At 41.7% G+C, this 15,510-nt stretch overlaps 1 protein-coding gene across 2 annotated transcripts; it reads left to right on the top strand.

The window, feature by feature from the left end:
• The first annotated feature begins 256 nt into the window (after positions 1 to 256).
• LOC141174011 (uncharacterized) lies at positions 257 to 14,718 on the top strand. 2 transcript variants are annotated; one of them, XM_073658598.1, is made up of 4 exons: positions 257 to 496; positions 5,912 to 5,977; positions 6,936 to 6,999; positions 7,636 to 14,718. In XM_073658598.1, exon 4 carries the CDS (start codon positions 7,679 to 7,681, stop codon positions 8,711 to 8,713), a length of 1,035 nt encoding a protein of 344 aa, XP_073514699.1. In that variant the 5' UTR covers positions 257 to 496; positions 5,912 to 5,977; positions 6,936 to 6,999; positions 7,636 to 7,678; the 3' UTR covers positions 8,714 to 14,718. The 2 variants fall into 2 exon arrangements, with proteins under 2 accessions (XP_073514699.1, XP_073514698.1); XM_073658597.1 differs by lacking the exon at positions 6,936 to 6,999 and having other exon boundaries at positions 258 to 496.
• The last annotated feature ends 792 nt before the right edge of the window (positions 14,719 to 15,510 follow it).

Below are 15,510 nucleotides of genomic sequence, written 5' to 3'. Positions count from 1 at the left end.
TTGAAGGGTGGATTTATTTTTTCTTTTTTTTCAACAACTTTATGCGTATATAAACACTGCTTGGAAGACTGACGTTTCCTGCTGTTTTATGTCAACACTTCTCGGTATAATTATAGTAGAGATAATTTTATTTTCTGTGGAAATCTTGCCCCCCCCATATATATATATACACGCTAACGTCTGCACGGCGGCGGTATATAGAGGTAGCCTATCTCCCCCACAGACAATGGCGGGCACTTCCGGGCTCGCAGTAACTGAGAGGTTTCCCGCCCTAGGGGAGGGGGGGGCGTCACGTGACCTCGTGGCCTCAGCTCGCGCTGCCAATAGAAGCAATGAGGCCGCGCGGCGTCCATCAGCCGGGTACCGGCGGGCGGTGATTGGCTGAGCGTTGCCATGGGGATGCGGCGTTGCCGGCGTGTGACCAGGCGGTCCGGCCATCTTTTGTGTGTCGGATTGTGAGTGGAAGCGCCGAGAGGAAAGGAGCAGAGAGGAGCGGGTGAGTGATCCCCGGGGAGGGAAGGCTGCAGTGACGGGGCTGCAGGGTGTGGGTGCGGCCTAGAGGCGAGCGGCGAGGGGAGGCTGGAGAGGGGCTGCCGGGGAGAAAACTTAGGAGCCTCACAGGGGCGAGCGGAGAACAAAGGAGGGCGGGAGCGCGGCTACTGACGGCGGGAGGGCCACGGCGGTGTTCACACTGACCGCAAACGCTGCGGATTTTCATATGGAAATCCCACAGCAAAGTGGAGCACGTCTGCTCCATGTGGACGGTCTCCGTGGGGAAACACGACACCACTCTCCATGGACTGGCTGCAGATTTTGCTTTGTTGAGTTTAATGATACAAGTCTGGAATAGAGAGGTGCCCCCTCAAAGTTTTTGGGAAACACTATCCCCCTTTGCGTTGTTTCTGTGGTAACGCTTCTCTGGTACCCCATAGGCCTTTCTACACAACATGTGATCCCCTGGTGTGCAGAGGGGGTCTGAGCTACACTCCTCATTTACTGCAGGGGTCTCCCGGTAGCGGGTGCAGGGCCTGCGCTCACAATGGGGGCCTATATGAGAGAATCGGCGCCATTACAGCTCTATACCTGATTATTGGGGGCACTATAATACATGTAGGGGGAGACATTGCACCCGGGCCCAAAAGGTCCCTTTGGCCTACAAAAAAAAGACCTTTAACTTCAATAACTGGGGGCCCCATTGGAGCTTTTACTTTGGGGATCTTATGCCACAGGGGGCACAGTTTGAGTTTTTTGCATTGGGTCACATAAGCTTCTAGTTACGCCTCGTCCAGTATAACGGACCCGTCAGAAGAAGCCATGGAGTCAGTATAAAATGGTCCAACTCCTAAAATATATAATAAATTGGGTACAGTAGTTCAATGCAGTTTGTGGGGAATATTTTTTTTCCTAAGAATTTGGGAAAGTTATGAAATGTCCTATTCCTGATCTAAGGGTCTAGACTTCTAGCGGAGATGAATCTGTGCTACAGTAAATTTATCACGTAAACATGAGCCATGTATGGGGGGGGTCGGAGGTTTGGCTTACTGACTCCACAGCCCTGCCCGTCAGTGAGACATGCCTGAAGATCAGGGTCATTGCTCTCTGGAGTCTCCCCATACACATTACATGGGTTGGCCACCGTAGCGATTGTTACATCGTTTGCCCACTTGCATTGCTGCAAAACTAGTCAGCATTGATTTCCGTATGTCTGAGAAATCGCCCTCTGCAATGTTTAGTCATTCCCTTTTTTTTCTCCCCTCTAAGTCTCCTAGACTAGTATTGTTGGATGTGAACCAACGGCTTCATTTATATAACTTTTAATTTTTTTTGCGTACAAGAAAAAAAAAATGACTTCATTAGTGAGTTTGGATTTGTTTTTCGTCCATATTTGCTTCTGGTCAATGTGGTATCGTTTTTTTCACATATGCAACAAAAATAAAAAAAAAAAATGTCTAGGCTTCTCCTACCCATCAGACAGTTAAAATTGGCAGCACTCAGATCGTTTCTGTACTGTGATTTTTTTTATTTCCCCCAGACCTGTTGATTTGAATGGGCCAGTTTGGTCCATAACTTAGATTAAAAAAAAAAAAAACTTGTCTCAATTGTGTGGTTTTTTTTTTTATTTTTTTGTTTTTTTTGTGGACATTCAGTCCACGTGGTGTAAATGTGCTAGCATGACCTGCAGTGTCACCAGACTTGTCTCCCCTTGACCTCATCTGGGAAGTCATTGGTCGGCGATTGCACAGGGAGCTGCCAGCAGCGGATCTTGATGATTTGCCCAAGATCATTCAGTGCAGCAGAACATTTCTCAGGCAACCACTAATAACCTCATTGATAACAGCAAAAGCTGTAAGTGCAAGGATTTCAACACGTTGCTCATACTCTAAATCAGGGGTCTCAAACACGCGGGCCGCATGCGGCCCCTGAGGCTGCTTTATGCGGCCCGCAGGCACAGACCCCTTGACGATCCCGACCTGGTCCAGGAGGAGCCGCCGACAGCAGCGCTGAATTGCCGCACAGAGACTGTTTCCCAGCACTGCATTTCCAATGGCAGCCGCTGGCCAATCAGAGGCCAGCCGCTGATATCTGCGTGTCGGCGCAGCGAGTATGACGTCATTGCCATATGCAGATGTCAGCTGCTGGCCTCTGGCTGGCGGCTGACATTGAAAATGCTGTGCTGGGAGACAGTCTCTGTGCGGCAATGCAGCGCTGCTGTCGGCGGCTCCTCCTGGACCAGGTCGGGATCGTCAAGGGGTCGGACTCTGTGGTGCCTGCGGGCCACATCTGCAGGAAGGCCGCCGAGGGAACGGAGGACAGGTGAGAATCATCTTTTTTTTTTTTTTTTTTTTTTTTTTCTATTTTATGTGTGTGAAGAACAGCACAGGGGGCACAGAGCCACAAGATGGGGACCTGGATGGGGCACATAGCCACAAGATGGGGACCTGGATGGGGCACATAGCCACAAGATGGGGACCTGGATGGGGCACATAGCCACAAGATGGGGACCTGGATGGGGCACATAGCCACAGGATGGGGACCTGGATGGGGCACATAGCCACAGGATGGGGACCTGGATGGGGCCCATAGCCACAGGATGGGGACCTGGATGGGGCCCATAGCCACAGGATGGGGACCTGGATGGGGCCCATAGCCACAGGATGGGGACCTGGATGGGGCCCATAGCCACAGGATGGGGACCTGGATGGGGCCCATAGCCACAGGATGGGGACCTGGATGGGGCCCATAGCCACAGGATGGGGACCTGGATGGGGCCCATAGCCACAGGATGGGGACCTGGATGGGGCCCATAGCCTCAGGATGGGGACCTGGATGGGGCCCATAGCCTCAGGATGGGGACCTGGATGGGGCCCATAGCCTCAGGATGGGGACCTGGATGGGGCCCATAGCCTCAGGATGTTTTCCATTATTACTATATGATGCTAATTGTAAGACAGTATTACTGTATGTGGCCAATTGGGGGAAATAAAATTGTAAAAAAAATAAAATAAAGCATGAAAAAATATTGGGCACTAAAAATGCTGTTTTATATGTAAACTAAAGTAAACACAAAAAAGTGCACGTTTATTATCGCCACATCCATAACGACCCAAGCTATAAAAAAATAAACACGGCAAAAATGTTCAAAAGGTGTATACAAAAAAATGGTATCCCTAAAAATGTCACATTGAACAAAGAATGCGGCCCCCCCAAATTCAAATTTTTTCCATGTGCGGCCCATATACCCAGCCGAGTTTGAGACCCCTGCTCTAAATCAAGAGGTTTTGAAAATTTTGTTTCATTATTTGTAGATCAGTCTATCCATCCTGTGATTGCCATCATTTCATACTTTTTTTTTTTTTTTTTTTCTTCTTGGGGATACAATTTCAAGCGTGTGTGTATTGCATATATGATCTTTCCTGGCTCACTAAAAGATTAAACCTTTTATTTTATTATTTATTTTTTTATTATTATTTTATAGGCATTTTCCTTATCTGCAGGACTCTTGGGTCCCGTGTCCAAAAATACCCCACTGATTGCTCAAGACGGCTGAAAAGTGTGAGGCAGGAGCTCACAGGCACAGCTCCTTCCTAAGCTTGCGCAAAGAGTGCATTATGGATACATTAGAAATGGTATTTCTATTATATCTGCGCTCGCTCAGGCGGAAGCTCTGCGCTCTTGCTTCGTAATCTGCACACTTTTCAGCGGTCTTTTGAGCAGTCGGTGGAGGTTTCAGGACGCAGGCCTCCACCAATCCTCAGACATGAAAAGTGGCTCCAAAATTATATATTTTAAAATTTTAGTTATTTTAGGATGAACATTCTCTGGAGAAAAAAAAATGTTTTGTTATTGCGACGTGTCAGATGTTTGTGCCCTCTTGCACTAAAGCCACATGCCAAAATGTTTCCACTACAAATTTGGGGAGATTCTGCACCATTATCTAATTTTTACTGCAAGTGAATTACAAGTGACGCATATTATGTTTTCCTTTCGATGTCGTAGAGCTTTGTTTTTGCAGGATGAGCTGTTTTTTTTGTTTTTTTGTTTTTGTACCATTTTAGTGCATATACTACCATATTGCTCTATGCTATTGTTTGAGCAGCTGAGGTGACAAACCCAGTCTTGACGTTTTTATTGTAATGCACCATAAGGAACATCTTTTATATTGATGCACTTGACAATGCCAAATAAATAGTATTTTTTATTTTTTTTCTTTATCAGGAGTATGGAATCGATTTTACATTTTTATTATACTCCGTACTGTGGAAAAATTGCTGGAAAGTAAGAGTACTAGAATTTTTTTAGAACTAGACCACTTTCCCACAGTGAGTTTTTGGTGAGGTGTGTGGGGGTTTTTTTGTTTTTTTTTTTACACTGCGTATTTTTAGTAAAATGCAAGCAATCCATTTTACTTAATGGGTGCAGAAATGCAGCAACATCAAAAACTCATCGTGGGAATGTTGCTTAATGGGTTTTCCCCAAGAGCAAAGTTAATTTTAATCAATTATTCCAAGATCTATTGATTTAAAATGTACTTTGTTTGTGGGAAAACTCCTTTTAAGGTGGAAAGTGTATGAACAAAAGGGAAATCTAAATCAAATCAATAGTTGGTGTGACCGCTGTTTGTCTTAAAAGCAGCATCACTACTACTTTTTAAAGATATGAAACGAGGGGATTAATTGGAGAGCAAATAGGAAGCGTGGGCTTCTAAGTGAAGTAGTTAGATTCCAAGGGTATATACTCAGTATAAAATTATCTTTTGAACCTGAATATAGAGTTCCATCATCATCCTTCAGGAGCGCATATTGCTGGGAAAAACTTTTTAAAAAGATATATATATTTTTTTTTTTACTGGAAAATGTTTTGATTTAGGAAACTTGCAGAATACTTTATATAAACTTCTCTATTGCAAACCTTTACTCATCATAACTTTAAGGTTGAATAAGGCGGCCATGTTTTTACTACCTGAATACCCCCAAGTTTGACCTGTCTTGGTATGGCAGTCCACTTATTCCCTTAATAACCTTGGTCGCACTTGTGGGCAGCGGCTCTAGCTTAGCTATGTCCTATTTATATACCAGAGCCCAAAATTATACTTCTTATTTTAAGTCGTGTATAGAGGCAAAACTATGTACTTGTCATGAGCATGTCTTTTAGTCTATAATTGTGCTTTCCTTGGCAGCAGCTGCCTGGCGCTGGTCACTAAAATTGAATTTGCTGTTCACCCATACACCCAAGTTTTCTTCAGTCACCACTTTACCATGTAGTACATAATTGTACATTTATTTCTTCTGCCCAAGCGTATTATTTTACAGTTATATTAGGCTTCAATTGCGATTTCTCAGCCCAAGCCTTCAGCTTAAGTAAATTTCCATGTAACACTAAATTTTCCTCCTCTCTGTTGATTACCTTTCAGAGTTTAGAATTATCTGCAAAAATTGAAATTTGACCCCAGTGTCCTCTACAAGGTCATTAATAAAAGGTATGTTTTCATATATTATCATCACAGTAAAGTCTTAAAAAAGACACCCTAGATCACACACTGAATATGAACATAAAACATGTTAGCGGGATGGTGTAACTGGGTTAACAATGGGCTCAGTGATGAGAGAGAGTGTAGTTATTAGTTAAACATTCAGTCACTATTAACAGGGGTCAGTATTGGGCCATCTTATTTTTAACATATTAATTTTTTATATTTTACTTTTCCTTTTATTATAAACTGTATAGCATAGCCCAGCAAACTACACTTAACTATACCAAGGGCTTCCATTTATCGTGGGGCTTTACATAGGGCCCTTCATCAGAGGTATATGTCAGTAAATAGAAAAAGACTCACTCAAAATGTTAACAGAACTTTTGTCACACATCAGATTTCTGTATGTTTCTTGGGGACAGAACATGAACCTTATGTACTTAATTAGTGCTGTGTATGTTATGTCTAAGAGGTGAGACTTTATCCTATGCTGTAATTTTTCTCTATACTAGTTTACAAAATTAATTTCATTAGTGGCAATGTTGGAGAACTTTTATAGCACTTTTTTTTTTTTTTTTTAGGATTATTACACATGTTATGTCATGGGTATAGTGAAGAAGCTCAACTCGAGCATCTAACTGATCTCGTCAGGGCCCGAAAACTGAAAGCGTATCTGTTTCAGAAAGAACTTTGTACACGAGGAATAACTTTATTCATGGCCATTATATGACTTATATCCTGTATTTATAGCAGTTTTCCTAGCGATTTGCATACTTCTGGCCACATTCGGACTAGACTCCGTGCGGCCTTGTTCAATACACTTGCATTGATTGAGGCTGCGCACGTCTAGTCGGCTTGTGACCACATGTATGCACATCCACATACTTGCGGTCAAGTGCCTGCATAAAATACTAGAAAACTGCAGCACAGTCTTTCTCTGCTTTTTCTCCTCCTCTTCCTATAGATTACAGATGCATATTGAAGTCTAACACCTCGGTGTGCTGGCAGTTGATCTTGTCTTCAGCAAGGTGGACCTTTTTAAAAGTTTTTCAGAGTGACTGATCAGTTCAGGATTCAGGGGGGAGGAAAAGTGGCTTATAAGTGGACAAAAAAGCTAATTTCTGTGATGGGAAGAATTATAAACTTTCCTATATTTGCTTGTACTATTAATTTTATGTAAATCTTGTTGAAATGACTGGCCATTTAAAGGGGCTTTCCATTTTCAGAAAACCCTTGAACCCTAGTGCAGTTTGTTTAAAAAGCAAACTGCTTTGCTCACTCTCTGGGTCTAAATCTGAGTCTCTGCTACTTCCCCGTTATCTGCAGCGTTGACTTCATGTTGACAGCGCTGCAGCCAATCTGTGACCTCACTGGTTCTGAGCAGCTTGTGCCGTCTACTCTGGCAGAACCGCCACACTCGGTTATTGGTTGCAGTGCTGTTTACACTACATTACCACTGCAGCCACCAACAGCACAGAGACCTGGCACTGGACCCAGGGAGGGGGAGTAAAGAAATATTTTTTTAAATTCAACAAACTGTACCTTGGACACAATTTTTTTTGGGGGGATTATGAAAATGTCAGGACAAATGGTCTGTTTTCTTCCTGTAGTGTTTTGTCTAATAATGCTTTGTCTTTGTCTTTTTCTTCGTTTCTGACTAAAAGGGGAACAAAATAATTTGTATATACCTGAACACAACGCCAAGCCATGGTGAAGATTTTTGTGGGTGGTGTATCACCATCTGCTTCTCCTGAAGAACTAAAGAAGCTCTTTGAGAGGTATGGCCAGGTAAATGAGTGTGATATACTCAAAAATTATGCCTTTGTTCATATGGAGCGTGAGCAAGATGCCCATCGGGCCATCGGTGAGCTGCACAAACAAGAGTTTTATGGTTCGCACCTCACTGTGGAATATGCGACCTCAAAGATCCGTAATGCCACCAAAATCTACGTGGGCAATGTGTCAAGCAGAGCGACTACATCACAAGTAAAAGAGTTATTTGAAAAGTTTGGTAAAGTTGTAGAGTGTGACATTGTGAAAAATTATGCTTTTGTGCACATGGCCAAGGAGAGGGAAGCCATGGATGCCATTTTGCACCTTAATGACTCCCCTCTGGAAGACCAGAAGATTTTCGTCACACTGTCTAAAAGCAACAACGCTCCAAAGAACTCCAAGCTGTCTTCTTCAGCTGTGGTGGCAAGTTCAACTGCGCCTCCACCACCTCCACCGCCACCACCTGCTTATTATTTCCACCGTGGACGCATTCCACCACCCCCAGCTCCTTTCTCTCCATTTCCACCACGTTCTTGGTATGAAAGGGAGTACTACGAGAGGTACACCTATGACTTCTATGACAGAAGTGGGCTTGGTACTCGTGCTACATATGACAGAGCCCTCACTCCAGCCGCCGTAGTGGCCGCAGCAGCTGCAACCCTGCCAGCTACCCCTGTAGCTGCCGCCGCTGCTGCTGCTCCTCAAGCACAACCATCAATCAATACCGCCTTGGCTCCTGCCGCTTACAGGGACCGGAGTCCTGTAGGGCGAAGAACGGCAGCAGCGGCCGCAGTTATGGCACAATATGCAGATCCATATGGTACAACCCAAGCCTACAGCCAGAGTTACAGCCAAGCCTATGCGTCTGCATTCTCTCAGTATAGCTTGGGAGCAGCAGGTTACAGTCCAGCTGAGTACTACGAGAAATATGCTAACGGGTACGCAGGCCAGTACAGCCAAACTTATTAAGCCACGCAAACCCTCCCACACCTCTTTATTTTTATTTTTTTCCTGGTTTGCTTCTTCCTTTATTCTCTCCAGAAAGATGAGAGAATACATAACAGTTAACCAACAGGCCGGATTTAATCCTCTGTCTGCTCATAAGATAGGGACGCAGAAAATGGGAAAATAATGGTTAATATGCTGTTTTAATGTTAGTCAGTTTAATAGTTCCTGTTTTGTACAGGTTAGAGAAACTAAAATATTAGCATGTTTTTTTTTATATTAAGGACTTAATCCTCAACAAGCAATTATCAAACAGTGTATGTATATATGCGTGTGTATGTGGATATACACAAGTCTTTGTATTACAAGTATAGGCAGGATTAGGAAGGTGGGGAATTAATTATTAGGTATTACAACAAGCTTGGTACTAATCAGTGAGGAGGAGCGGAGGATTAAAGGGGTATTCCCATCTCCAAAATCCTATCTCAATATGTAGTAGGTGCAATACTAATAATTTTAGCAAATACCTCCAATTAACAATGTAGTATAGTTTTTCAGATTAGCTATGTTTCTTTTCTCATGTGCAGGACCTTAGGTATCCATGGTTACAACCACTAGCAACTGGCTAACTAACTGTCACTATGTCAGTGGATGTAACCGTGGATACCTAAGGTCCCGCAATGCTTGCACATGAGAAAAGAGACATGGCAAATCTGAAGAACTATACTACATTTCTAATTGTAGGTATTTGCTAATATTATTATTACACCTACTACATATTGGGATAGGATCTTGGCGATGGGAATACCCTTTAACTCTTCGTCCAGTAAGCCTTACAGGACATCTGGGCTAGACTACCTGAGATCCGTACATAAGAGTATGCTGCTCCATAAAATAACCAGTTAGCTTATAGTATTTCAGATTGTATAAAGCTAAAAGTAGTACATAATAAAAATAAAAATTCAGGCTTATTTTTATAGAAGACGCGAGGAATGTAAGAAAACATTTTGGTCCTAGACTGTTCATCTTGGGTATAACTTGGAGACTGGAATGCACAGAGAGTGAAGACAGATTAGATAGCTGGTTGGTAGGGTTATTTAATGAGAAGTACTGAGAATATAGAATAATTGCAGCAGTCATCAGATTACATGCCTGGCTTTAAATTAGGTTAATCTGACAGCAGGTTTTTGCGACATAATCTGAGAGCAGCATGATATAGTGACAGAGACCCTGATTCCAGTGATGTATCACTTACTGGGTACAGTGGTTTTGATAGACTTGGTTTTCTCTGCTGCAGATCTAGCAGTGCTTTGAATGCTGAGATGTGTATAACCCTGCCCCCACCACTGATTGGCTGCTTTCTATGTACACTGTCAGTAATCTACCAATCAGTGGTGGGGGCGTGGTTGCACAGACAGGCTTGCAAGCGCAACTAGTCCTTTAGTGATAATATCCTGTTGATAAAATACTGATTGTTTTAAAACTACAGCAAGCTGCTGAGCAAGTGACACATCCCTGGAAACAGGTTCTCTGCCCCTACATTATGCTGCTCCCAGATTAAATAGCAAAAACCTTCTTACAGATTCCCTTTTACATACATAATATTAATGGTGAGGGTTTTATACATTCTGGACATGGTAGAAAGCTCCACTAGTAGGGTTTGTCTAAAAAGAGAACCTTTTTCCATACAACCTTTCTAGCATACAGACATCATAGTGGTGTTCCCCAATGATTGATTAACTCCAATGTGATACTATATTCTTGATGCAGCTGGAGTGTGGGGGGAGATGGTAGAAAAATACCTTCTTGTGTAATCTTGTGATTTATTCACCCTAATGCAGTCATGAAGGTGGGGGACAAGTTAATGGGGTTGTCCTGGCTTGGGAGAAAAGTTTGCAGACTGCTGAATCGTGACTGTGATTCCAAAGGTATTCTCAGCGTGAGCCGGTGGTCTTAATGTATGCGGTTATGTGCCAAATGGACTCCTCTGACTTCTCTCAATTCAGTTCTGTTGAGATGAGACGAAAGCATCTAGATCTCAAGTATTCAAATCGCATGTGTGCAGTGTAGTGACCGCCTGCTCATAATGAGAATATTGGGAATTGTTACAGCGCGTGCACCACAAGCTGTCAGGATTCAGCAGTGTGCAGTCACATAGAGTGCTGACTTTTGTCCTAAGCCTGGACTGCCACTTTAGGAGTCATGGTTGGATGGGTCAGGGGTAAAAATAGTACTACCCAAAAGCTATAGTTAAAGGGTTCCACAAAATATATCACCTTTCAGCCTATCTCTAGAATAGGGGTACCAATCCTCCAGCCAGATGTTTCTTCTGCAGCAGTCAAAATGTAGTATCATGTGATTAGCTAGGCACTAAGTAGACATACTGGATCTACCATAGTGAGAGTTGCTCTCCTCTCTGGCTAATAAAGGGGGTTTTGAGCAGAGGGCACCCTCTTCTATAACATTAAAATGTCCTAACAGAGAGTATGGAATGGAGATAGTCTTCCAAGTGGTTTCCCGGCGCTGCCAGAGTTGCTCACCGGATCGAAAGTGAGCCCTACCAATGACTTTGACCCCATTAATTTGGGGTCGTAACATCATTCGTTTTGGACAGCAGCAGATAGCCCCCCTTTAAACCTCTTGGATTAAGACCCTTCGTAAGTATAGTTGGGAAGACTTTAGTGCTAGCAGTAATAATTAAAACAAAGTCTTGCGCATATATATGTATATGTATATATATATATATATATAATATGTATGTGTGTGTTTTAATGACATTGTAATTTTTTAAAAAAAAGCACCAAACAGGGTCCAGCAGTCCTCCGTTAACAGCAGGAGAAAACTTAACTTAATTCTATGGAAAAAAAAAACCTCTAATCTATATTTCTCCATGAATTACAATTCTAATGTTATTTGATCTCCCTGTAGGTCATAATAATGGATTATAAGAATCTAATTAAGCAAACAGGATAAAATGACTTTTAGTCCTTAGTGAGCTCATTGATCCTGCAGATGTTGCATCCTTCTTCATTGTAGAAAATCGTGCATGAGCCGCTCACTGAGCGTAGTATTGGTGAAATGGCGCTTACATCGGCCGTTCTGCTTCAGATTTACATGTTAAATTACATTTTAGTTTTTTTCAAGAATTCCCTATAATGCTCTATGTTGCAAGCCAGCACCCCCAGATTAATCACACAGTCATAAATAAGCTATATATAGGGTCTGTTAGGTCTGCTGACATGTCTGTTGTAGGAAATTCAAGCATTCGCAATGGAATAACCGTTCTGGAGCGTTTCTGCTTGGCGCTCCTTGTGTCTTTCCTCTGTTATTCCTCCGGGACATGTTACAATTAAAGGGCAACTAGGCATGTCCTTACATACTACGATCCATATTGGCAAGGGAAGTGTTAATACTCAGATGTAAAGTCCAGCTATGTAGGTTCTTCACCGATGTCAGAGTATTGAAGGATCGGGCATGTTGGATTTTTAACATGCCCAATCTTTCATTCTCATTAGAGATGAGCTGCTGCTAGAGATGTCTTGACAGTGGCTTATTGTTACTCCTCCCTTGCCATTGAGATCACATACGAAAACGGTGTCAGGGGGGGGGGGGGGAAGTGTCCATCTTAAGACCTTTCATTCAGGCCATGAGAGAATCTGTTGATACCAGTGTAAATTGCAGACATGTCGAAATTAGAAAAACTAGTTTTTAATGTGATCATATCTGGGGAACGTATATTGAAGGACCTCCATAAAGCACATTGAATAATTTAATTTGATGTATTCCCCTCAATTTTTCCGGACCCTCAGATACTCTGCAGTAAGTGGAGGCACGGAGCATTTTCATACACGCTGAATGAGTATCTGAATGTACAGTTCTACCTATAGTAAAGTAGTCTACGATGTGCATGTTAAACGAGCGCCCTATTCGCTCTCACAACAGTGTAAATCATGGTAATTCTCCCAAATATATTCCATTTTACAATATTAGTTATTTCAATGCTTTGGCCCAGCTTACCATTTCATAGTTTGTGATATGTTCAGATCTACTGGTTGTTGCAATGTATAGATATCTAGTTGTTGCATAAAATTCTGTACAAAGTTAAGATGTGTAAGTAACGTTGGCATACTCCAAAAGAAAAAAAAGTAATAAAAAAAAAAAATACAATTTTGTGTAGGAAACAGAATGCATATATATATTAAAGACTATATTAAAATAGGTAAAATGTATTTATTAATGTCACTGTTTTTGCTGTATACATTTCTAGAGCTGTTAAATAGATGTGGATAGATGTTTTCAGGGTCCACTATTAGGTAGTTTTATAGAGTACTGGTTCTGCTGTAAAATGCAAATGCTGCCCCCCTATGATTTTATTTTAAAGGGGTTGTCCACTACTATTCAAAATATCCCTGTGTTTTTATGAGGAGACTGATGGGATACAATACACAACCTCTGCAACGGCCATAGGAGAAGTCTTTTCTGTGCTCAGTTTTATAGGACACACACTGAAATAATGCAACCTATTCTATTAGGATAGAATAAACATTTCAGCAGAGAGCTCAATGATCAAAACATCTAATTTTTTTTGGCATTGATTCTTACCTGCTTAACATTAATGAGGCCTCACCAGTGTTATCACTTCTAGTCCGGAGAAATCTAACATAAAAGCCATATGCCGATCAGGCTGGAAATGCACTGGGGCGTGTCAGTGCACTTGGACTTCTAAAGTGCATTGTCACACCCTCTGTGCACTTCCAGCCTGATTTGCATATGGCTTTTTTATGTTCTATTCGTCATGACTAGCACAATAGATCTTTATAAAAAAGGCATCATTTTTATTGGTGATTAAATGCCTATACAGCCATACCACTTCTTCCATATGTAAAAATCTGCTGTGACAAGCCAGCAGGACAATTGTGTATTCAAGGTTATCTAGCTAACAGTCCAATTATATAAGTGACAGGGTGTCGCTACACTTGTCTTTAGAACATTGCCCTATAGTGCACCCAACAAGTGAAGAACACTTTGTAATTTTTGTTCAGCTGGTTTAGAGATTTTCAGCAGTAATAGTGTGGAAGAACCTTTCATGGCTTGCCCAGGATTAGAAATACAAGGCCGTTTCCGTTTAATAATAGTACCATGCGTGTCCATAGGTTGTCTGGTCTTGCAGCTTGGCTCATTTGCTTAATTTTGCGAAAACTGATCAATAATTAAAAAGTTATGTAATATTGTCCATTACTTTATTTTGCTTCCTTCTATCTCAAAACTCCATGCTGAAAGGGCTACTTTAACTGCCTAGATCCTGCTCTTTTATAAGCTACTTTGAACTGCAGCTTCAGCATAAATCCGTGCTTAAACACTATTTCCAAACAGTCCCCCTGTCTGAGCAATGGGGAAGCGGAGCTGAGACTCTCACACAGGGAGAGTATTTGGAAATGGTGTCTGTCCACAGATTCTTGCTAGAGCTGCAGTTCAAAGCAGCTTGTAAAAGATCACAAACTAGGCAAAGTAGCACTTTGAGCTAAATAAGGTAATAACGTATTTGAGATAGAATCGTAACCTCACACGAAAGCAGCCATGTTTTTCTAATCATGAGCAATCTATTTAACAGGGTCAAAAAGAGTTCATCCATGTAATTGAGTTTGTGTTTAACAAAAAAATCTGTGAAGCTTTTTCTTCAAATTATATGCATAATAAAAGGCCGCACATTCGTGATCAGTGTCTGGGGAGGTGACAAGACTTGATGTTTTGTCCCTACAGGTGATTGGACCGCCTCATGTATGACCTGCATGCTCTATTTCTCTAACATCTTTTCTATGAAGTTATATTGTCTTGTGCAAAAATTTCAAACTAACGGCTTCTTCCATCGTTATTTGCCGTCAAATTATTTGCAACCCTCCGTCTACGATCCGGCTCCTTCCCTCTCCTTACCTTTGTCTGCCTTGCCTGTCAACAATGTTTTTTTTTTTTTTCCACATTTCACAAGACTCTGCTGATTAAAGATGCAATAAACATAATTTGGACGGATACTGCACCGAGCTTTTTCCTCTCCCGTGACGCTGCATAGTTTGAATATGACGTTGCATCCGGTCCCTGTCGAACTTTCTGCACCGTTTCTCCTAGAACCCTTTGCTCCGTCTCATCCTTATCCCCGTCAGTGTGAAAAGCAAAAGGCCATTCATTCTTACTCAAGACATAGCATTGTTGCTTTCCTTACACAAGGGTGGCCATTTATAGTTAATTGTCTAGTAAAAACACATGGTAGCATGTGTAAAAAGGAAAGAATGCAGTGAAAAATTACTCGCATCTCTTTATTTTTTAGTGCAGATCGGAATATTAAAGAAGTAATCTGATTGTATGCCAGGAAGTACTTTCTGAGTATTTAATTTTTTACACAATTAATATAGAAAATAAATGCAACTTATTACACAACACTTTACATACTGGGATGACTGGAAAATGGCTGCCTCCACCGTCCATATGGAAAAGACTCACTATTAAGTCTGTGTTAAAGTGTTCTCAAATGACAACATACTAAAAAAAATTTTTTTTTTTTTTTAAGTAAATGCCTATTAGTTACCCTGGATCAAGTTGAAAGATTCTAAACATTTTATCTCATGGTGATTTGGCATTTTCCCCCGTAGACTGGTGTGGCCTCATTATTATTATTATTATTTTTTTAAATTTGGGGGTTGGGGGGGTGGGGTGTGGAGGAAGGGTTAGAGATGCTGAGTTTTCGCATCGTAAAATCAGTAATATGTTAGATTAACTGAAACTGATCGGATTAAGAATGAATGGACCTTTAAAAAATAAATAAATAA

This window comes from Phyllobates terribilis, unplaced genomic scaffold (assembly GCF_046119375.1).
Source record: "Phyllobates terribilis strain yellow unplaced genomic scaffold, ASM4611937v1 Scaffold_13__5_contigs__length_258822181, whole genome shotgun sequence".
NCBI lineage: Eukaryota > Metazoa > Chordata > Amphibia > Anura > Dendrobatidae > Phyllobates > Phyllobates terribilis.
This window is presented reverse-complemented; position numbering and strand designations above follow the sequence as displayed.

Bases quoted from the DNA above. Each gene is read 5' to 3' on its own strand.
- LOC141174011 (XM_073658598.1), top strand. From the start codon at position 7,679: ATGGTGAAGATTTTTGTGGGTGGTGTATCACCATCTGCTTCTCCTGAA.